Here is a 24396-nt window from a genome sequence, read left to right as displayed (position 1 = left end):
GACTTTTTTATGCATCTATAATATTTATAAGAGTATCTTTCGCCCTCTGTGGTAGCAGAGACAACTTGCTTGACTTTATCGCCTTGTTCACTTGTCATCATCATTTTCTCCTCATCTTCTTGGACTTCTTTGTCTTGCTGATTTTTCTGTTATTGTTAAAAATCATCCTAATTAACCTTCCCCTTCAGTTTTGTCATCTTGTACTGTCTGCCTCCTCTCCTCCCCCACTTACCCATTCCTTACTACACTTCTTTTTTACACCTTTTCTTGAATCTCTGCTCTCCCATTTTCTGACGCATCTTCCAGTCTATTATTCTTTTTGTCCTTCTTCCTCAACTTTCTTTCTATTTCTGCATCTCATATTGTCTCCTCATCATCACGATGCCACACATTTTGTCCTTATCACTCCGTTTGTTCTCTTCTTCGCCTTTTTTCCTAATCTTCCATCCCAAAACCCTGCAGCATTGTGCCTTATTTTTCATTGTAGTCCTTTCTCTTTCTAAAAAAGTTTTGTTTTCTTTCTGCTGGGGATGTCAGATTTGGTTGATGCTGAAAAAATATTTTTGAGTGCATGAATGTTGGACTATAGGTCAATTTAAAAAATGGAGCTCTTCAGTTAACTGCACTGCACACCAACTGGTGGAAGCTAGCTAGCACCGCCACTCATTTAGCGATTGCCCCAATTAATGCCTTCCTGACACAACTGTGCAAGCATTGTGTAGACCCTCCTGTCTATCCCCAGGTTTTCCCTGTAAGTTAGCGTTAACTTTGACCTTTGATCACTGTTAGCTCTTTTAGCACAGTCAGCATGACTAGTGGTGCTAACATTGTTAACAATGGTAAAGGGTTCTTTTGTAGCTCATAATGAAGCTACCTATTCACTGGGGCAAAGTAGGGGGAGATTGGAGGGTGGCCACCATTTTGTCGTCCCAAATAAGCGGCACTTGTTAGCTCCAGCCTGTTCTCATTCCAAAAAAAATCAGATACCACCACCTAGTCAGTGGTTTTCATGTCAGGCACGCCAGAAGTCACCTTTCGCAGTGGTATGATATGTCTGGGGCAACATCAGTCTATAACATGGCAGGATGGCACCTGTTTCGGCAGTAAGATACGCCATTGGACCGCGTCAGTTTGAAATGCTGCCATAAATGATGCAACATAAGGAACTGCAAAGTCCCTATAGGGCAGGTGTGAGGGGCAGAAGAAGCGTCCAACAAACCTGGGAGCCCAAAATTTGCTTCCCATATGAAAGACCCAGGTGGTGCATGGAACAGAGAGGCCAAGGCTGGCGTAAGATGACCAGTGGAGGCGTAAGGGTAGGCTCTTGGCACCTTGTTTCCACATGTTAACACAGCCAACTGTCTGTCAGCAAAGCCAAAATAAAATTAAACAAAATGCAAGACACTTACAACACAAAATTTAAAAAATGTACCACCTCTGAATGAATAGCGCTTTAAAATTCAGTTCTAAATGAGTCAGTGTAGCACAGGACTAAATGGAAAGGCCTCTTGTGTTTCATGTCATTTTGTGTTTTTTCTTAACAATAAACCACAAAGTTATGCATTAAAGGGTGCAGAACTATCAAAAGTAAAATGATCTGAAACTGACATTGTTACTTTCTGCGGTCCTGTAAAACTGTCGTTATTTCATCATTCTTCTCTTCATCTCACCTTTCATTGCTCACTCCTCCCTTTAAGCCTCACCAGCATCTGTTGACTTGCTCTCTACTCTGCATCTTAATGTCCTCCTCTTAACATTATCTCCTGTAGCGTCGCCTCTATCTAAATGTTCAGTATGCACACAGTGTCCAACCGGGGCTTTTGTCACAGGCTCTGTACATTATTGAAAGCGAGCAAATCAGTAATTCATGTCAGCTGAGCCGTGTGTGGTTTGAGTGGAGGTGGGGCGGGAGCTTGTTGCTTCTTGAGGGCCTTTCATGTGGTGTGATCCATGCCTCCGCCATCACACCCCACACCTCTGCTCTGGCCTCCCTCGCCTCCTCTGCTGTCTCCTCAGTCCTCCCATATCACCTCACTCCGGCCTTATTAATGGCCTCTTACTCCTTCTCATTTTTCTCCGTTGTCTCCCATGATGTACCCCCTCTGTCTCCGTGCAACCTTTAGCTAATGTATAGAGATTTCAACTCACTCTGTTTCCCGCTCTGCTCGTTTTCCATCTCTCCTCACTCCCTCCCTCATTCATTGATGTCTGGTCTAATTGCTTTTGCCCTGACCCCGGGGACCTGGGCACAGCGTAACAAGCTCCCAGAAGATGCTCTCCACCTCGGCCTTCGTTGCTGCATCCCTGAATCACACTTTTCTTTTTTGTCTGTTTCCTCAACAACTCTTCCCGGTGCGTACATTCATTAGCAGCTATAATGCTGTAGCCCCAAGACACACAGCATGATATTGTGATCCTGCTGGCTTAACTGAATGTAATCCAAGGCCACAGCACAACGTTGGGTCAGGAATGACCAATTGCAACAGGTCTTTTTTTTCTATTTACAGGAGTTTTTCTTATCCGACTAGACGCCAGAAAGAGAAAAAGAGTGGAAAATGGAAAAAAAAGAATGAAGGGAGGGATAGAGTTAGAGGCAGGGAGAAAAAAGGGAAACATAAACAGGGAGAGGTGGGAGGACAATGAAATGGTAGGAGAGGAACAACCTGATAACATAGAGGCTTGCAGGGCCACAGCAACAGTAATAGAAAAGGTGAAATATGAAGATGCAGCCCACTGAACTAAAGGAGACGGGCCAGTGCACATTTTAACAGCTTTGGCTCGACGCAGAAACAAGAATTTTTAGAAATATGACACACATTTTAACTCTCCTCTCACTGGCATCTGTGCCTCCTTGATCCCACGGTGTGATATGTCACACGTCAAGTGACATTCCTCACATTGTGTCACCCTAAATCAATCCTGGAGCAACAAAATGCAAGCTTACAGACTATGCTTTGTTCAAGTGGAAATTTTTGAATTTCCTGTTGATCTGCATCCTATTTTCACTCCAGTTGCTAGATAGTAAGGATGTGGCATTAAAAAGGAATATGAAAGAAGAGAAGCTCAAATTCTTTATAACAACTCCTCACACATCATGCTCGGCCTATATGGTGAGATAAGCCAGTGGATAGCAAGCAAATATAAGCAATGCATTTCAGAATAACCTCAGTTGTCAGTCATGTTGCGTGAAAGTGTACGAGCAGTACACAATATTGTTTCCCATTTCACTTTGACACAATAATAGAAGACAGCTCAACATCACTTTTTTCCCCTTTTTTCCTCACCTCTGCTTTTTTTCACATTAAAGCTGAGCTGTACAGTATGTGTGTGTGTGTGTGTGTGTGTGTGTGTCTGTCTCATAAATATTCATGTCAGAACACCAGCATAAAGATCAAAACATTTTCTCCTGAAGGTTAATAGGTCAAATGCGTTGATCAAAATCTCGTTGTTGCACACACTCCTCTCATTAGAGGCATTTAAAGAGAATCATTTGATACAGATACTCTGATCTTCCCTTTGGCCTTCCCTGGTGTATGCTCTCTCTCTCTCTCTCTTTCCCCCACACACACGCACACACACGCACGCTGTATGTCCTTTGGGCTCAGGCACTGGGTTGAATGCAGATACGCTCTTTGAAGTGAGGAAGCACACTCTATGTATGTGTGTGTGCGTGCCCTCACTCACATGCGCAAAAACACACATATACTCAAGCCGTGTTGGTGCATGCTTCTCTAATCAGATCAGGTGTTTAATTATTAATGTATGTGTTAAAAGAAGCAGAGGCAGAATATGTGAACAGTTATGACCCTGCAGCCGTACTGTTTAACCTTTACCTTGGAGTATTCTTGTGTGTGTGAGCGTGTGTGTAACAGAGAGAGTTTAAAAGAAATAAAGCCACTGCATGTGTGCATGCATTTCAGAGTTTTTGAGGCGGGTTAAAATTGCCTTGGAGCTAAAGTGAAAATGCAATATACAGAACGCAGAAGCCTCAGGTGATGCTTTTAACGTTTGTTTTTGCTCTGTGTCTCTCTGTAGGTGTGTGGAAATCATTGCCAAGGAGGGGAGAAGTCTGAAGGAGCTCTATCTCGTGTCTTGTAAAATCACAGACCACGGTAGGATACTTTCAATCACTGTCCCTTTGTTGCAGTCAACCTCCAACATTATTATCATAACCATTATTACCCGCCATCTCTACCATGATTCAGGACTCATTTGATTTTACGACTCGCTCCCTTCTGAGACTTGCAAACAGTAAAAATATTATTGAAAAGTTTCACTCAGAATAAAGTAATGTTCACTGGATCTCCTCGGTGCAGTTCATATCATAGTTAGAAGTCTGAGTTTGTGTGGAAATATTCTCAACTGAAGACAGCAGCAACACTCAGGCTACTTATAACAGACAAGTTAGTGACAGCTGACTGTGTAAATTCAAGTGAGAAGTTAAATATTGTGACTTCAGGAGTTAGCATTGTCTCAGAGCACAGTATGCGATGTATGTGACGCTCCTGGCAGGATTTCTATGCGTTCGCTTGTGTTTGTGGATTAGATGTATTTGTGTTGTCTGACAGCAGACATACATGCTGTTTTCCTTCCCAGCGTACAGACAGGCAGCGTTTATATCCCTCTAGCATCATCTCCCCTGTTTATTTTTGTTTACACTACCTCCCTCCTCTGCTTGATTCCATTCTGCCATATGTTTTGCAGAATATTTGAGTCTTTTATCGGCTACACTGCAATGCACAGTTGGAGTACTTCAGTGCTGAAGCATCAGGAGTTACAATGCTGACTAACACTGCTTGGATGAATTATTTGATTCCTTGTGTGACAGTGTTTGTCTCTTAAGTTGTTGCAATGCTGTTTTGTGTGTTTGTTTGTTTATATGAGTACTCTGGGAGTTCCACAAATAACAGCTTCCAGCTGTGGAGCCCACCAGTGCTTTTGGGTACAACTCTTTTTAAGAGGGACTCAATTTAACACAGTCTGAAGTAATTTTGTGACTTATTCTATTTCCAGTTTGGGGTGAAAATATTGCTATATTATGTTTGTGATACGATATTGATTCTCAATAACACAGCATTGGTCTTTGATAGTTTACAATTTGACGTTTTCTTTTTGTTTACCCAAAGAATCCTGCAAGCACTTTTATTTTATTGTTTTGCTGATAGAGGAGGATTTCAGGTCCTTCATTCAGACTGCACAATAGGAAGTGCTATGATGTTGGATGTTACAGGACTATAATAAACACAAATAGAGATCCCATTGCTCTGATTGCATAAGAAAAGTTTTTTTTTATGCATATGGTGCTGTGTTCTTTGTGCTATGATAGTTTTTCTAAAATATGTTTTTAAGAAATTGCTACATATCACCTGCCTTACAGTATCACAATATATCGCAGTATATTAAGTCATAAACCTAGTATTGTGATATATGTTATATCAGATTTCAGAGTACCAGATTATTAACAATACACAGCCCCATTATCAAACACGTTCGCAAATCAAATTACCCACAATCCGCGTAGTGCTTAAGTTTAGTTTGACTTTTCATTAAAACAAGTTCCACATACTTCCAATAGCCTGCTTTCTCTTGCTTTTATACTGTGCTAATCACCATTGTCTGAATAAATCCCCTTTGCTCAAAGGAACTATGAGATAACAAACTAACTTATTGGTCCAGCGGAGTTTCCTTAAGTCAGCTACTTTAGGTGAGTTTATTTTTCTTTTAAACTGAAGAAAGTAAGTCGCCTCTGCTTTTGATAGTTGGGCTTTATACCTGTTTTGCCAGATAATATTGCTTCAGTTCTTTTGTTTTTTTAAACTTGCTGTTGTCTGAATGATAAGCCTATTGAAAATTGCACAAAGGGACTACTGAGATAAGAGACAAACAGGCTGTCTGCTTGTTAGTCCCTTGGTGTTTTCTTGAGAGCTTAGAAAGCTTAAGCTGGGTCGGAAGCTGTTTTTGTGTGGCCCTGCAAAGCCCGTTGAGACATTTTATGTGATGTTGGGATGTATAGATGAAGTTGACTGCTGTGATGCTGCATTACACCCGTTCTGAACAGAAGCCGAAGTATGACGTGTGCTTGAACACATGTGCATCCATATTCAGAGAGACTTTTTGTCCAATGTCCAATTTATACACAATCTGTCTCTCTTTTTTAAAAAAAACTTGTTTTAGTTGGGTAGCTGGGTTATTGTTTAATTATTTGCAAACTGGTCAGCTGGACTGGTCAGAGGAAGTCTCTAATGTGCATGCTGTCAACTCACTCCCCTGGAGAAGGACTGTAGTGGAAGCCCGAAAGTTGGTTTCAGTGTATGCGGGAGGTGAGCAGCTGTCAAAGAAGTAAATCGGGCGACATCTTGGAATGCAAGTTTTCCTTTTTGTTAACCCATTCAGATTTATCATCAAACCACATCATTATGTTTGTCTGATTGGGGTATTAGACGGTTAGCAATTTATAGCTCCAGCTAATGGCTACTCTTCTGATGAAGCTTGATTACTGCTCATCTTTTTTCCATCTCTATCCTGCCACTCTTTTTGCTTGTCATGGCGTGGTTTTGTATTGACAACAGATCTGGAAAAAAGGTTTAATGCCAGGCACTAATTGTCAGAGATTCCCCCAACAAAGTTGCAGTTATGCCACGTGTGTTGCCAAGTGTAGACTTGAATGATCAGCATCTAACACGAGCTGCAGTTTGCTGCTTACTCCCGTGAGTTACAGTGACTATAATCACCTTGACCCCTCTGAACCTGAACCTCAACTGCGTGTGAGCGTGTGTGAAACGTTACGTGGGCGTGTGTCCACCAGTGTTTGATGAATGGCTCCAAGATCACGATAGTACATTTACCAAGAATGCCCCCCCCCCATATATCCCTCTTTCTCTGTGTCTCTCTAATCATTTTGACCAAGATGAATTGGTGATATCTGATCTTCTTCCTTCACTAATGACCCCTCCGGCCCTCTCTGGCTGATGATGGGATCTGTGTGTATTTATGTGTGCGTGTGTTGTGTACGTGTATGGCCTTCCAGGGTAGAGATGCTGTTGTAGGAGCTCTGTGCTCTTACAAAATGATTGGTGGATTTCCTACTTCGGTCTCTGATAAATTAAATAACAGAAATGAGATTTTACATCAGCCAAGCTGGCCTCCAGTTTTTTTCCGCCCATCTCCTGTGCTAATTATTTTTATTAATGGCCTCTCTGAGTGCATTTGAGATGTCCACAAGCCTCTTACGTTTGAGTGTTCTGTTTTTTCCTCCCGGCTTTTCGCTTCCTGTGTGATTTTATAGGAGCTTTGAGGACAGACAGACAGAGAGACATAAAGACAGGTTTAGATGACAGAAAGAGAGAGCTGGGCAACGTGTAATTTTACTCCCAGCGCAGATGGTTTCAGAGATTATTTTGCTAGGAGGAGGAAACAAATGGAAAAAGCGAGGATAGAGCTTTTTTGGCGTAATGATCTTAGTGAAAGCCCTATTAGAGCTGTGGAAAAAAAAAACATCCTAGACTTCTCTCTCATTCATTAAGGAACATGAAAACTAATTTGCTAAAATAACACGTTGGTTGTATTCAAGGCAGTGCAGAGACTTGCTAAACACCTGGTTTCTTTGATTCACATATTTTGTGAGATTTATGCATTTTAGTTTTTTACACCTGTAACTGATTATTGACGATGAATAATGATCACGCTACTGAAAGATTTCCTTCAACCTCTAAAAGCATTCCTTCCAGACTTCCCCTGTCTTCATTCCACACTCTGTTTTCTGTGTGCTACTTAATCTTTTTGCACATGTTGTGTTTTCTAACTTATGTGCCATTTTTCTTTGTGTCCCTGACATTTCAAAAATGCTATTAAGAACCACCACACATACAAGCGCATTTTAACACGTCTATCAACACTTTAATATTTGTTCATAAACAAGATCGACTAAAGAGGCAGAAAATGTAAGTACAGAAGGTACAATGTATTCCTAATACAAGAGGGAAAATAAGGGAAATGAACAGTAAAACCAGAACATTTGTTTGTTTTAAAGTGAGGCTCATTCAATAAAAACAATTTGACATTTTATATTAAATAATTAATACCGTAGTTACTGATATTGCTTAAAGTGTGGCCAAAAAAAAAGAAATAAACACAACCAAAGTAAAAATAATTTCACCTATCAACTATCAGTCATCACTGCTCACTTCATTCTAAGGCTGGATGGCCATCGTGGACCTTTTGTAGGCTCAGTCTCTGGTATTTGTTCATTTACAAAGCCTTACTGGATAAACTCCCCTCTTACATTTGCAATTTCATTGAACAGATGTCTGACTGGTTAAAGCATGTAGTCTTAAGAGTTAGTTTTGTTTTTTGTTCCTAGTTCAGGGACTGATCTGGGAAAGAAAGACCCTCTCATTTGGAATAGCCTCCAAAGAGATTTGAAACTACGAGAATTGGTCTCTTTTTGATTTTAATGTTATCACAACCCCAAGGGTGAATGAATTGGTTGGTAGTTGTAATTGTGTGCAGGTGTTTTTAAGATTTTTACATGTTACTGTAACTTTTCTTACATTTTATTTTGGTTATCATCGTTTGTAATTTTTTTAAATTGTGGTCTTGGCCAGGTCTTCCTTAAAAAAAGAGATTTCAACAGGACTTACTGGGTTAAATATGAGTTAAATAAAAAAAAAAAAACAAACAACTAATAGCCATAACGCAATCCTATAGACAAATCCAGGGAATTGCAGAAATAAACAAGTATCCATTACTGCTGTGGCAACTCCCTTTAATACAAGCACGCTTGAATGCAAGCTGTCCAAAGAAGTGCATGATTTTTTACCCTTGAATTTATATAACGCTACTTTTGAAAACATCAATAGGGACCTGTGTGGTGCCTTGCTTTGACAGAAGTGGTAAACTTAAAATGTTAAACTTTAAATTTTGGAAAACTGATTATGAACGAAGTAACAACAGCTAAGTTCACACAGAGTGGATGTATGAAGTATAACCTCTTCAATTCAGACACCAGGAGTGCTCTGTACTTCTTGGATTCAAAACGGGGGAATCCATATGGATCACATTTAGCATTACCCTGGGACCCAAGGTTATTTAGATAATACAACTCATCTTTTCATATGGGGACCCTCCAGCTGCAAGCCTTTGAGCAATTTCAAGTCGTGACCCTTTGTGTAAGGACCTCTAATCTACAGAGTGCCCACTTATCACTGCCACTTCCAGGCTTCCAGAGCTGCAAAGACACTTTCCAACACATTCTGTAATTATATATTTAAATGTCGTGCCACGGCAGTTAAAGTGATAGTCATCTGAGTTGGAGATGTTGGAGTCGAGAAAAAGATTGAGGCATTCAAAGTAAAGAAAAACAGGCACTTTGGAATCTCATGAGATGGAAATAGTTTGAGATAATGTTAAGGAAGAATTGATAGAGGAAATGACATTTAAAAACAATATTTCTTTGCCTTCTATTTCAGTAACTGACAAAATACCATTCAGTCGCAGGAGACCATTCTCCAGTTTTGTAACTAAATTCACACATGGTATAACAAAATGTAGCATGCTCTATATAAAACATTCAGATGTCTCAACACTCATTTCTAGATAAACCTGGATATATGTCAACATCTCGTTTTTGGTCATATTAGTTGTTGTTTTTAATTTTAAATAAACAAAGTCTTGGCTTTCAGAATATAAAACTCTTATCACCACATTCAGATGATAAAATAGAACTTTAAGCTTATAATGGCATGATGACGAGCCAGCAGCAAATAGTTCAACAGCTCTCTGGTCCAACTCAGCTCCAGCTCATCTCCCTCCCTCTGTCCACTGAAAATATGGATGACAGGCTCATAGTAACAAGGCGGGGCCTGTGACAGTGTCTTTTCATCTCATGTCTAATAAACAAAGTCTTGGCTTTCAGGTTATTAAAACTCCTTAAAACTGGCGGGTCGCTGTTGACCTGCTTGAGATAGGTGGCTTAGCACCTAACATCAAATATTATGTTAAACCTTTGTCAATATGGGCATGCTACACGTGTCAGATTGGTTGGATTCTCCACAATTCAATCGTTCACTTCAATACACGAAAACCATGAGCACCATATGGTAATTAATTCAGATTTAATGATGAGCAAGTGAGATGAAAAAAGGGCTGATCCCTACCTTTGAAGAGAGCATAAAGTCAGAATATGCGTCCATTCCTCTATAATTTATATTCCTTTAGTCCGTAAGGGTCTGCCATTCAAAAAAATCCAAAGTGTTATTTCAGAATCAGAATCAGGTTTTATGCCAAGTCCATTTACATGTACAATGAATTTGACATGGTGTTTTGGTGCAAAACAATTAACATAAAGGAAGAATAAAAATAGTAAATTTAAATAGAATAAGACATAAGATAAAAATATAGAAGCAATACAGAAATATAAAATGAAAAATAGAATATAAAGAACACATAATGTATGTGCAATTTTTTCTTATCTATAAAATAAGAGCTGCACTACAGCACTTTTCTCAATGAACTTTTTAAAATTAACTCTTTACCAGCTGGACTTTTCGAAAAATATCTTCCGCAGCCTAGAACTTACAGCATTAGTCTTTGTTTCTTACTCCCTTTTTATATTGAGTTTCCCTATGTGTAAACTGGCGTGAGCTACTCTACGTGCCTTTTAATTGCTCCTTTGAGACAATTAAAGTGATTTATTGAATTGAATCTTCCTGCACTGACTTTTTAGGTATGCTTAGTTTTGCTACCTTACTGGCTACAAAATTAAAGTGGCCCAAAGCTTCTCTGTGTATTTTTGGCCCTGTGACAGCCCCTAGATTTCAGCATGTGCTTCCAGACTGAAAGGCCAATGAACTCTGTCATGGTCTTTGTGGCTGCTGTACTGCAAACTTTGAAGCTCTTGTTTTTGAAACATACATGAGTGACAGTCATTATGTAATGTGGCATATTTTGCCTGATATTTGGAGAACAAAAACATACTGGTATCATAACAAAGCTAGGAATCTCCATTTTCCAGCAGTCAATAAAACTAAACTAAAATTTGTTCCAGGGTCAATGTGACTGAAAATGATGAGTGCAAAAATAAAAAAAAGGACCCTCCAGTGCTGATGCTTTCCATAGGCATACAGGCAGAGTGTTCTCAATTTGCACATCTCCCCAGCAGAAATAAAAGTACCACTATAACATTGGTTTGAAAGCTGATCCTGATGAGAAACCCTACTCAGCCTCGCTCCCAGTGCTAATCAGATCTCTATACCACCACTGTCAGTCTCATTGACCGACCCATGCTGGCCCACACCGCATCTTCAACACACCTGGATAGACAGCGATACCTCCTCGTCTCCTCTCCCGTCTTTTGTCCTTAAGTGTGTGTTATGCATTCACATGCATCCATTTGTGTGTCTGCACTGTGAGTGTGTACATCTACCTGCGCTTATCCTGTCCCCTTGTAGCCCACCTGCTTTATCCAAAGACAAAGAAAGAGACCTTGGCACCTCCGTTCCTTACATATGGTAATTCTCCTCTTTCACCCACACGCCTCCCCACGATCCCTTACCTTGTCAGTCATGGCCTCCTGTGTACATCTGTGCGAATACAAGATCGAGTGAGACACCTGTGGGAGACTGTGTATGAGTGAGAGGGAAGAAAAGAAGCAGCTTTGGTCTGCTTTTAGAGGACTTCAAGCAGAGCTGCTTTAGAGTTGCAAAGTGGGAGGGAATTATTTCAGGCTTCCAGAGTGATGGAAGTCAAAGTCCTATTCATTTATTGCATAGACAGTGTGGGATGACTGGCATTTTGAGCACGTCCAAGTCTTAGATGGGTATGAAATTCTCTTGGCTGGATCATCCATACAGAATATGAGCACTTTCAAACAACAAACAAACAAAGTTCTGTCGTGTTGTGCGCTGTTACAGCAAGTGGAATCCAAACTAAGCTTAGCTTTTTAGAAACCTGATAATATATTCAGCTGTTTAAAAAAGTTTGTTTTCAGGTTTAAGTTCTAGCCTGAAAGTTCCTCTCAGTTTATTTTCAATTTCCAGAAGGCTTTATCAACAGACACAGACCACAGTAATTTTGAATGCAATTGGATAGACTTACAACCAGTAAAACTTGACCTACAACCAATCAGAGCAGTGAAAGGTGTGACGTAGCTCTGAGTGACACATGCAAGTCAGTGCAGTGCCCGGCCTGTTTTGAGGCTGGGATAAAAAGAGCGTTTTGGAGGCACAGAGTTTTTTTCAGCTTAGACACAGTCATCTTGTTGCTATGGTGCAGAATATCGTCAGAAATAAAAATGTTGCCACAATGTTGACATATTTCTCCACTATTGCTGTAATTCTCGGTCTTCGTGGTATTTGTCCCTCATCCACTGTGATTAAAGGGCTTGGAATAAAATGACATTAACAAAAGAGTTTTACCCAAAGTTGAACATTTTTCCACCCTCAGCCCTTAAAAAATGCCAATGTGCAGAGCTCAACGCCTGGTGCGCTGCACTGGATGGAGCAGAGACCAGTGACCCCGATCTGTCAATCATTGTATCAAACCTGCCCCGTATTAAAAAAACAGTTGTGACTGGCCTGCCCAGAATCTGGCCCTCTTGGAGGGTGAGGAGGACCAGATGTATTTGCCACAGCAAATGAAACATGAGTTTGTCCGGTTCTCAGGCTATTTGGGTTCAGGTTCAGGTATAGCTCCCAATATTTAACTATGAAGCATTTTAAATTTGCTACGGCTAATGTTAATCAGTGATACCAAACAATCAACAAACTGAGGCTGAAATAATTTCAGCACCTACAGGTGATGGTCATGATACATTGATCTGGACCACCATATCAAATCAACGATCGACACTCCGGTATTATTAATGCAGTGAGGATATTTACTGATATTATCTCATATTAATTGTAGGCCCCTGAATTGAATCAAATCAAAATCGTATCATGGCAGACTTTTTGATATTAGCAAATATTGCATCATTGTCCAAATAATCAATATGAAATATCATATTGAAACTTGGGAAACTGTCTGCATATCATTAGCACAGTCCTGTAGTATAGTGAATCCACTCTGGTCACTTTTGTGCTTACAGAACATCAGAGACATTGTTAATGGGAATCAAAATTGGGAAAAATTCTTCTTGAGCATCCTTCCTCCTGCTCTATCACTGTATTGAACCTAATAAGAAATCTTGACAACAACAGCCCATCCTCCAGACTGTTGTGATTGTGTTGTATTGTTGTATAAGAAGGACTGAGCTACTCAGATTGTGCATTTCATTGTCATGTCCATCTGTATTTACCGATCTGTCAGCTTGTGAGATTATTGTTGTCATTCAATTTTCGGTGTCTTATTCCCTTATTTGATCACCCAGCCAGAGCTCTCACATAATTAACATGCATCTACATTTTTCTGCCTTTCTCCTTTTTTTTTCTTTCCCTGCTATGAACCCTGTTCCAACACCAAACCCCTTCCTCCTCTCTTTTCCCCTTTCATCCCTCTTTCCATTCATCTCTCAGCTCTTGCTTTCATCTGAGGCGCTTTACTCTAAATGTACAGAGCGTTGATAGATGGGGCTTCCCCGCCGCCTTGAGCGAAACCTCAAGAGTGAAGTATGGTTGTATGTGTGCGTCTTTACCGATGTGAGTATTTTTGTGTGACTCTGTGCTTGTTTACATGCCTTTGTGTGAGCTTCTGTGTACTTTAACAGCTTTCTCCTGCCACTGGGGAAATTTTGATACACACTCACTCCCCAGAGTATCATAGTGCTTTTTACAAGGTGAGGTTACTTAGCATAAAAGCAGCTGAAACAGCACAGCAACTATCTTAGCGACTATGAAGATGACATGTGATTGTTATGCTCCTATATACAGTATGATGAGGCCATTAGGGTAGACTCAAGGCTCAAGAGTTACTGTGCTCGCTTTTAACCTTAAGCCAGTATTCACTTTTTATTATTCTGCACTGTTTGTGAGATTGATGTACATGTCAAACCATTCAGCATGATATCCATTTCTTGCAAGCCGTGGTTGCATGGCATGCTGCCATTTTGAAAATGTCACACAATATTGGGATTACTGCAGTAAAGAATGAAAGGATCGGTTATTGTGTATACATGTGGCATGATCCAACCTCATGTTGATATGGTAGCGCAGTTCTCATACATCAACTTCTATCTCTTTCCGTCTCACGTCTCTTTTTCTCTTTGAGTATTCGTGTGCTTTCCCTCCATCTTGTTTGTTTACTAAGCAGTTATTCACCACCTACAGTCTAAGTGCTGTGAAACATAATGTGATGTAAACTAAGATAGTGTAATAGCTTGTTTGCTCCTCTCTGTCTGGCATTCAGTAGGTAAATAATGTAACTCTTAAAGCAGTCGATTAAAATGCGCAGAGCAGTACAGCAGATTTATGTGGGCTGCAAAAGGGGAGCAAGTCAATAGACAATCTTTGTCTGTCTGTATCACCACTGTGAAAGAAAAAGGTTGTGGTTTCTTGGTTTGCAATTAAGTGATGGGCGGATCTGTTAACGCTCATGGCCACTAGTATACAAAAGAGAGAACTAAAAATATCAGTTTTATTTTAAGGCCAAGGACCCTTTAAATGAAAGAAAGACAGAGCAGGGACCCCGTTCCACATTTATTGTATAGAATTGAGTTGTACTTGAGATACTTCTTTGAATATTTCCAGTTTCCTATATATAGAGAGACAACTAATCAAGCCAGTAGTCAGTTAATCGAGAAAATAATCAACTCATTAATCAAAAATGAAAATAACCATCAGTTGCAGCCCCATACTTGAGTCACATCATGAATATCAGCATTTTATTGGGTTAAATTTCTGAGGTTCCTTTAGGACCACAAAGATTTAACCCAAGATCCAGGTTTGGTCCTGGAAAGGTAAATCATTTTTATTCACCTTGTGACCTAAATGTTGAAGAGTGTAACCATCACAACACAACCTGACAGCTGAACTACCCAGGCGCGATCCTCCTGACATCAATTCCATTAAGCGTAAAACAATGAAACCACAGAAAGCCAAGCCCATAGGCAAACTCCCATGACCCCTTCCCATATCACACCAAGACCCTAAAAACCAATGGAGCAGTAGTACACAGAAATAGCACCTAGGAAAATTCATAAGCTGTGTGTTTTCTCCTTGAGGGGTAGGTGAGACTGTAGGATGAGGAGAGGGAGAGAGTAACATATGTTGCAGAGTGCTACTGGACATGGCGAGGGCAAAGACTCATAAAGTGGGTTATTATCTCTGCAAATCAATGAGAGTACCTGAGCCGCGGGGAAAACAACCAGCATTACAGAGAGCTCAGAGCTGGACTTCACTGCAACTGCAAGACCACCTGGATACTGACACATAGGAGGCTAATATTCTCTGTGTAATCAAGGGCCGCAACTAACAATTCATTTCATTGCCAATTAATCAACAGATTGTTGTGCTGATTAATAAATTAATTATTTAGTTTTTGAATTATGTCTTCAGACTTGTGTTGTGACAATTTCTAACTTCAACAGTGCAGTAAATTGAAAAATATTGATATTTGATACCATTTTTGATAAAATGGGAAAAACTGACATAGAGGTGGCAAAATTGAAAATGGCAGAATAGTAGAAACTTTGATAATAAGTGAGAAAGCACAGCTGGTACCTGTGTTTTAATACTGTTAAAATTGAGTACTACAACTATTTTTCAAATAATCTTTGTATATTTGTAGAAATCCATATTTCTGACATTAAATAGCAGTCCATTTTTGTGTTTGATACAGTAGGTGTTCCACCTGATGTGCACTGTACATAATGTACATGTGAATTGTATTCGTACATTTTCAAGTGGACTCAGGCATAGATTTGCGTACCGGGTCTGCGTATGGTACTCAGCGTACACATGAATACAAGCATACTGGACTTTAGACTCAAGTGTAATCGGATCCAGGCCCAGGTCCCTAATGTAAACGCCTCCTGAAGCTGATTCTACTTCTTTAAAAGGGACCTATTATGCTTTTCCTTATATTCTCTCTTTGTGAACTGTAACAGTGATCGATGTTCATGTTAAATGTGGCCAAAGTTTCAAATAATGAGGTAAACGTGATAGAAATCCTTGTGAGCAATAAAGTCAGGCTTCGGGCCATTCTGAAAACTTTGTTTTCAATGTTTTTTCTACTTTTTAAAAAACATCAGCTCTGGATGGATTTCTTTATATGGTCATTTGTAATGTAGCCGACATTGCAAGATGAAGCTACATGCTAATGTCAGGGAAATATTTAACCTTGTTCGCTGATGATGTAAATTTCTCCCTGATTTTACATCATATTCCTGCTCCAACATGATTTTGGTTTAGGAGCTTTTATTTGTGATTTTTCATGGTAGAAAGCGTCGCTACTCTGCGTTACAGTTATTTTCAGCTGTAACAACAGTGAAGAGAAGCCAAAATGCTCAAGTCCTGAAAATGCTGACCAATCAGAGCAGACTGGCTTTTCAGGGGGTGAATGCAGGTGTTCCAGCATAGATAGTATGACAGACGGTATGTGTTTTTTGATCATTAATTTATGTAAACATGTTATAGTGAAAACCCAAAATTCAAGTACGAACCTAAAAATGTGCATGATATGTCTCCTTTAAACTACTATGTTTAGAAATGCAGCAAGTAAAACCCTTTAAGTAAAGAACGTTCCTTTCGGAGAAAAAATTGCCATTGGCTTTAGCCGTGGAAACTGTAAAGCAGCCTGTCTAGAGAATAAAAGGGATGACCGTTTTCCCACCATTTGTAAGTTTGGAAAGTTCATTAGATGATATACAGGAAAATTGAGAGGGTGACAGGTAAGGAGGGAGCAGAAACAGCACGAGAGGCCGGACTTGAACCTCCGCAGAGGGAAGGCATTTAACTGGATGACCGCTGCTCAAGTGTATAAGCACTCTTCCATAGGGTTCCAATCTACAGATTCTTCATAGTGTGTCGTTGAGTGTATAAGTCGAGATTTCCATTTCCTTACATCAGCCCATGGTGGTATTTGCAGATTGGGGAGCAGCGCAAAGAGGCTGAAATTGAATTAGTTTCCATATATTGTCCTCTCCTCCTCTTTCTCCAGCTAAGCCCTGTGGTCTATCCACTGTTTGCCTTATGGGGGAGAAAAGTGAGGGGGGCTTAAGCTGTGAAGGCTGGGGCTTATGCTGTCTACCATCTTACTGGTCACACACAAACACACTCATACACTTACTCTCTCTTTTACCCACTAACACACACACTCTTTGCTCCGGGGATTACAGCCCCGTTTGCATTTACACACACTGTGGCAAACACAGGAAGTACGCACATATTATAGATGCACTTTTGAGCTCATGCTAATATCTTCCTTCACTCACACTATGAAATTTCAGCACACACATTTTGCCCTAACTTTTGGAGAATAAAAAATGCTTAAGCCTCTGCTATTTTAGGCTTAAGTTTATGGAGAAGAAGGATTGAGATGACTTGGGTGGATATGTTTATATAAAGATTTATATGTAAATGTGTGTCTCTGTTTACGCAGATGTATGCGTCTCTTTGAACAAAGGTGTGTGTGTATGTGTATACACAAATGATGTAATCATGTATCTGTGAGCTGCAGGATGACAATAATGTTCAGTTTGAGGCAGCTTTTGCAACAAGAGGCCCCATGTGTGCTTATGAAGCTTTGATATAAATGGTCCATTTGTTCTATCTCTCTTCTCTGTATCTCCTCCTCTTTCTCTCGCCATCATCTCAGCCCTGTAGTTCCTAATAACAGCGTTCTTTAAGTGTGCCTGTGGGACTCAATAACACCAAGCTGTGTAAGTTGTGGAAGATGTCCCTGTTATTGCTAGCTATAAGGTTTTTGTTTATAGAAGTGAGACATTGCATTTTCTTATTTTTCTTATTAGTTTTACCGTGTGTGTGTGTGTGTGTGTGTGTGTGTGTGTGAGTGCGTCTGCGCCTTTGTATGTGTGTGTCTTGATATGACAAGTATTTCTCTAGAGGCAGCATCACATCCACTGTGCCATTGCCTCCGAGTAGCACTGATACAGCCCGTGGACAGGTGTAAAGTGCTCAGTATTGCTATAATGACTTAGAGGCTTCTCCTTCTCTCTGTGGTTATCTCGTTTTATTTTCCAGTGCATGGCCGCCCTCCTTGCTCCCTCACTCAGTTCCCCTCTCCTCATCTTCCTCCTCCTCATCTCTTTCAGGTGTGAATGGAGCTGTCCTGTAGGTTACGTGGGTGTTGATGTGTGTTGGTGACCAGATTTGGGAGTGTTTAATAGTTGAAGCACCCCGCTGTGGGTTCTATAGTTAGCTCACTCTGATGAGGTTCAGCGGAGTCCTTTAGGGAAATCCCCACGAGTGCTCTTTATTTCTTCTACATGCTTTTTGTCCTGTGTAACCACCTCTGCTGGTTAACTTTTATTAGTGTCTTCTTTCTTTTGTCTTTTTAAGACTTTTGTTTTGATTTAATATTTTTGCAACTTCTCAGCATTTCTGGAAGACCTAGGGAAATTTATTCAAATAAAGGTCATGCAAATACCCCAGGTGAGCGCTTTATTCAAGACCTCAAAACAAGTATCCTATTTGGAATTAACATTGATAAATGATTCAACATGTGAAACAACTTCATGTTATTACTTAGAAAACACCAACTAGAATTTATTACTGAATTTATTACTTTAGTACTGAGCTTAACTACTCTAATTTATCTCAAGAACATAGACGATGACTTGAAAAATAATTGACTTAACGACTTAATTGACTTTTTCCATGCTTCTAACAAAGCTGGTTTTCTACAGACTATTGCTGTGTTCGCATGCTACATTATTGCTAAATTACCATTGAGGTGTCTCTCAAGCACTTGTTAACTTAACCCTCATATTCACAGACTTGTGTGTGTCTGCTACTGGACACAAAGCACCTCGACTGAGTTACATCTTTTGGGTCTGAAAATATCAATGCTTATCATTATTGTCTGGGCTCAATTTTAACATCGGATCTGACTGCCCTATTGTATCCCTGTGTGCACTGCAATACATAGAAAGCTGCCATAGTGTCAGCTAGAAAAGTTAATAACACAGTTCCACAGCTAGAAACAAAATCATATGATTGGTTGACAATTCACCACATTCACTGAAGCGCTGAAAAAGTTGAGACCAGCTCAACTTTAGTTTGTGACGCATCACGCCTGTCAGCAGCAACAAGTGTTGGGCGTCAGTTTGTAGCTTAATGTCTCCAGCTTCCACAGCGTTAAGAAAAGAAGCTCAGGACACTTTCCTGCTACTTTCCAAATTTTCTGGAATGCAGGTGAACAAACGAACAAATTTTAAAAATGTAAGCTGCTGGTAAAAGCCTCCTCCAGGTGCTTTAGTGCCTTGATACAATTAAGTTGGAAAGCTTTCCAATTGTAGTCACAATAAGTATTTTTCTGATATCTGATATTTTTCTGGTTTATCTTACTTGGTAAGAATATGCAACGCATAAAACCACAGTAGTCAAAGCTCAGCAAGAAACTTAATATTCAGTATAGCTGTTTTAGTAAGATACTATAGTTTTTGATTTTTAAAAAGAAACAAAGCAAGAGCAGCATGTAATAGTACCAGAATGCCGGCGGCTGTATTTGCTGTAGGGCATGCTCTTCATTTGAGATTTCTTCCAAACTGATGAAGCTAAAAGAATGGCCTTTTTTTTAAAGCTTGGCTCGGAGTTGTCTTTTTCTTATTATCTGAGGAACTGTTCATGTAACTACTTGAACTTAAAATAACTGCTTCTTTGGCAGTGTTTTTGTGTTGTTGTTTTTTGTTTTTTTTTTTTTAATATTTGCACCAAGGTTGCAAGTATATTAGCCAACAATTATTGTAGCAAGTGTTTAGGAGAGAGCTGTAGAGGTCTGTCAATATCCTGGACTCATTCAGTTCCAGTCCAGTCCAGTCTAGTCAAATCCAGTCTCACAACGTACTGCGGCAATGTACAATGAAACTATATACCGTGGTATTAAAATTCATTGTTATTTATAGTATTTATAACAGCATAGAGAATCTCATGTGTAAGTGCATCTCCTTTTCTCCTTCACTGCCTGTCAGAATTTTTCTGTATTTTCTTTTTTTAACAAATATTTCCATTTTTAAAAAATGGTTTTGTGTTGCAATTATAGTCAAGCATATGTTCAACCAAAAATACGCTTGTGTTTTTATTACTTTCAGGGTCATTGTACCTCATAATTAAAACAATAATTGCAGTAGCATAGTGAAACTGTGATGTTTTCAGAGACATTTATCATATTGTGAAAATCTCATACCGTTGCAACACCACCCATCAGCCATTGGTCTGATAGCGATGAGTCTTAAGGGGGTAAAAGCCAATATTTCAGCAGATTTGTTGTCGCAAGTGGTTATCTGCACCAAGACTTCCTCCTCCATGCGCCATTGTTTCATTTAATATCTACGAACAGATATCTGAATAGGAATGCAGATAAATATAAAAAAGGTAGTATAAAGCTAAAATGTCCTAAGTCTGATAGCCGATGGGTTACTAGATTAAATTTCGGGCAGTGAGTTTTGCCTGTTCTGCTCTCCACATGTATATATTTCTAATAGTAGTTTGGGAGTGTGTAAAGGAGGATAAATAAAAGATGAAGTGCAAAAAAATCTACATTTTTGCAATATATGTACCTTTAAATTCCACATCAAAATGCCATCACTTACGAACAACTTGAATGAAAACAGGCTTTTTTTTTACTGTGAATAATTTAAGTTAAGATAAATAATGAAATAACAATCAGCCTTACGTTAATAGCAACATGCTGTCATTTAGAGTATATGTCATCATTTCAGTTTAACATAAACTTGAAATTACAAACTTTCTTTTTCAGAAGGTCACCCCTCGCTCATTTTTCTACATCTGTATATTTGAGAGATAATGCTGCTGCTAATCCCTTGCAAGGTCAGCGCTTGTATTGGATGATTGTACCCCACTGTTTATTCATACTTCCTGCTGATGTCATTTCCTTCTGCCGGCTCTGACCCTTGACCTGTCATTTACCTCCTATCGTTGCCATGGTTTACTCCACCTCGGTGGCCGCTGTCCAAGAGAACATCCCCGTCTTTATCTCTGTAGGATTCCTCTGCTTACAGGAAGGTTACTGGAGTATCTAAATGCAAAATCTATTTGTACTTAAAGGTCACTTTTCATTTGGATTCCCAATATCCTCTTTCATCTTTTTTTCCTTACTCCTCACTTTTCATTGGCTGCTGCAGTCTCTTTGACTCTTTTCTCTTTTTTTTCTCTTTGTCCATATGATATCCTTCCCTGCTGTTACTCCATTGTTTTACACAAGAACTGTACATCATCAACTTGACAGGGAATGGCTATAATACACAACACATCAGCCATGTTTAAATGGCTTGGCTTATGACTCTAAAATGTGTTTCAGCAGCAGCTCTGGCAAATAGCTGCAATGTCACACAGGGTGCTGGCTATTCCCCCTCATCATTCGATCAGTGGCACTGATAAAGCAGAGCAAACCCCCTGTCATTATACTTAGTGTGTGTATGTGTGTGTGTGTGTATGCGTGTGTGTGAGTGTACATGTTCAGTGTAATTATATGATAAAAGGCATGTGTAAATCACTGCTCTTAAAACATAAAAGGCAGCGGGGGGTTGCTGTCTTGGCACAATAGTGATTTACTGCAACACAGCATACGTGCTTCATTCAGTATGTATCTGTTTTGTATAATGTGCAGGATCTGCATGGGATTGTTCGATTGGCAACGAGGTTGTTGCCCCCAGCAAAAAGCTGTAATTCTCTGTAGTACAAGAAGTAAGAAGAGTTATTTTTGATGTCCATGTAAAAAAAAAAAAAAAAAAGCATCCACTTTTAAATGACCTACACGAGGGCTGCTGTTTTTCGGATGAGCCGACATTATAAAAATGAGGTTTTTCGAAGGGCCAACTTGTTTTCTTTGCGTTAGTTTCCATACTGTTAACCATTTAACAATCATTTAAACAAATGATGCATTTTGGAGGGCTAGGCCATAATTGTGAATCAGTTTTTGTTATAGACAATGAGAGCATATCCAACCAGTAATATTTAATGATCTTGTAAAGCTTAAAATAAAAATACAGTTTTATTATTTATTAACAATAATTAATAATAATAATAAAAAAATTAACAATTTTTTTATTCTTAATAATCAAGTGCCCTTCAGGCATTTATTTTTATAGAATACATTTATGTTGTTATTAATTACTTCAATTACTGGCCTAAAACAAACCTAAGGGACTATCTGAAATGACTTAAGACTGTCAGGTGAGTAGCCCTGGCTCCTGAGTCCGGGGTTAATGAATAAAAAAAAAAAAAAACAGGTGAAAAGTGATTAATTAAACTCCTCGGGGTGATATAAAATAGATGATTAAGTATGTGGATTCATTTAAAGTTAATTGAAATGTTAAAGCACTCTATCGGAATGAAATATTGCTTCAAGATGTAGCATATGTCACCTTCAATATGCTGACGGTTCTTGTAAGAATCTTTAGGAAAGAGCTGTCCAGATATTGTGATAGGCTCTTTCGAAGTGAAAATTACTGTAAAACATTATTTGCTCAATTATGAATACGAGATGTTGGTGATGCCAGTCCTGTCAATCTTAAAAAATGTCAAGTGATTATATTGTTCAGTAAATGGATACTTTATCGATGTGAAAGGAGAAATGTCCCTTTTATGTGATACTGTCAACGCAGCATGTCCTGATCGCAGTAATTGCCTTTCGCACATGCAGTCTGAAATTCTCAGGAACATTTCTTGCTTGGAGTTATGTGTGAATGGGAGAAAAGATTCATATTCAGGAGAATCTGTACAGCCAATTTTCTACCTCTGGGCTTACTGGAAAAATGCTGGTACGGCTGTGTTGTGTATGAAAGCAGCAACTTTGCAGGGACAAGCACGAAAAAGGGTTACTTCCATTTGACAAAAGACACTTCCATATGCAATAAGCGAACCAACCACAAGACTATGATTTTGTATTTCAGTCTGCAACTTGGTTGCAGTGAAGCAACTGTTTTAGCTGGTTAGTAAATTACAAGAAACATTGGCGTCAGGCAAAAACAGGTCAGGCCAATCACATTTCTGAAAATAATAAAGAGATGTCTTACACTAGTCTACATTTTAACCTTGCCCCATCGTCTTTTTCTACAGTAAGGTTTATGTCGGTTGGCATCTATAACTCAGAGTCCTAACAGCAAGCCAGAGTCCGACTACCGCTTCACATAGTGTTATTTTGGACAGTCTTTGTCCACACTGGATCTGTTTAATATGCACTTCTGTTACATCCTGTAAACAAATGACTTACCTATTAGCTTTGCACTCAAGATCAGATGGTGATGTAACCACTAAAGAGATGGATGAGAACTTGCTTTCTTCCTACATTCGTAACATTACTTTTTAAACAGAATACACGTTTTATATTGTGATATTTACTGTAAATTATATACAATATACAACAAGTAGGTGTTTTTTAGCGATGGTCGTTTATAAGAGACTTTCAGCCCCTGACACTGTGTTTATGCTTTTGCAGTAGAAAAGGTAGGTTTTGTATAAATAATTTCTCATTTCAATTTCATGAATTGGCCAATCCTCTTCCACTCTGATGCTTTCAAAGCCAGCAACAGGAATGAATAATAAGAAAGCATCCTTCAGATGTAAGTTCAGCTCACAATAGCACTTGTAGCCAGTTAGGATAGCTCTTTTGTTGGCTTTAAATCCTAAATTTTGCCTCATTGGCACAGTTGTGTATTGTTTTGTTAACTCCTCATTTCAATTTCACAAATCACCCATTCCTCATCAGTTGCAACACTTTTAATGAAAGTGACAGGAATAAATAGAGACAGGGTGTCTGACAAAACTGCGCCGCATTACGCTGCACAGCACTCTGTCACTTGCAGCCAGTTAGGAAATTCCAAAAGAAAACAGTACAATCAAACCGAGTTTATTGTTGATATTTGCTTGTGTTACATTCAGTTTGGACATGCTTTATTTGCTGCATTACTGGATGTGCTTGACTCTCCCTTGACCCATCTATTCCGACAATACCATGGCATGATTGAAGCAGCGCAAGACACAAATGTTCCTACAATGTGGTAAATGTGTGAATAGTGAAAATAACTAGCAGTGTCTGAAAGGTTAACCCAGTAATTTACTTGGAACTATGTGTGAAAGACACTTACCTCTCTGCCTCATCGTAGTATCACATTCCTCCCACATTTGTTCCCACCTCGGTTTTCTTGTTTGGTACTCAAGTCTGTCCACGCCTTGTCTCCTCTTTACATATTGTAATCTTTCTTTTCCCTCTCCTCCTCCTCTCCTCTCTCCTTCTGTTATCGGTTTGTCCTGTAAAGCTTCA

The 24396-nt window shown here is 39.3% G+C and overlaps 1 protein-coding gene across 1 annotated transcript in view; it reads left to right on the top strand.

Annotated features, from left to right (window-relative positions):
• fbxl17 (F-box and leucine-rich repeat protein 17) overlaps positions 1-24396 on the top strand; it is a 271598-nt gene that overhangs the window by 183874 nt on the left and 63328 nt on the right. Inside the window, exon 9 of the mRNA XM_042487705.1 lies at positions 4036-4112. Within this exon, the coding sequence (XP_042343639.1) occupies positions 4036-4112 (77 nt within the window). The remainder of the gene's footprint in view (positions 1-4035; positions 4113-24396) is intronic.

This window comes from Plectropomus leopardus, chromosome 6, assembly GCF_008729295.1.
Source record: "Plectropomus leopardus isolate mb chromosome 6, YSFRI_Pleo_2.0, whole genome shotgun sequence".
Classification (NCBI taxonomy): domain Eukaryota; kingdom Metazoa; phylum Chordata; class Actinopteri; order Perciformes; family Serranidae; genus Plectropomus; species Plectropomus leopardus.
Note: the sequence above shows the minus strand (reverse complement) of the source record. Positions and strands in the feature narration are given on the sequence as shown.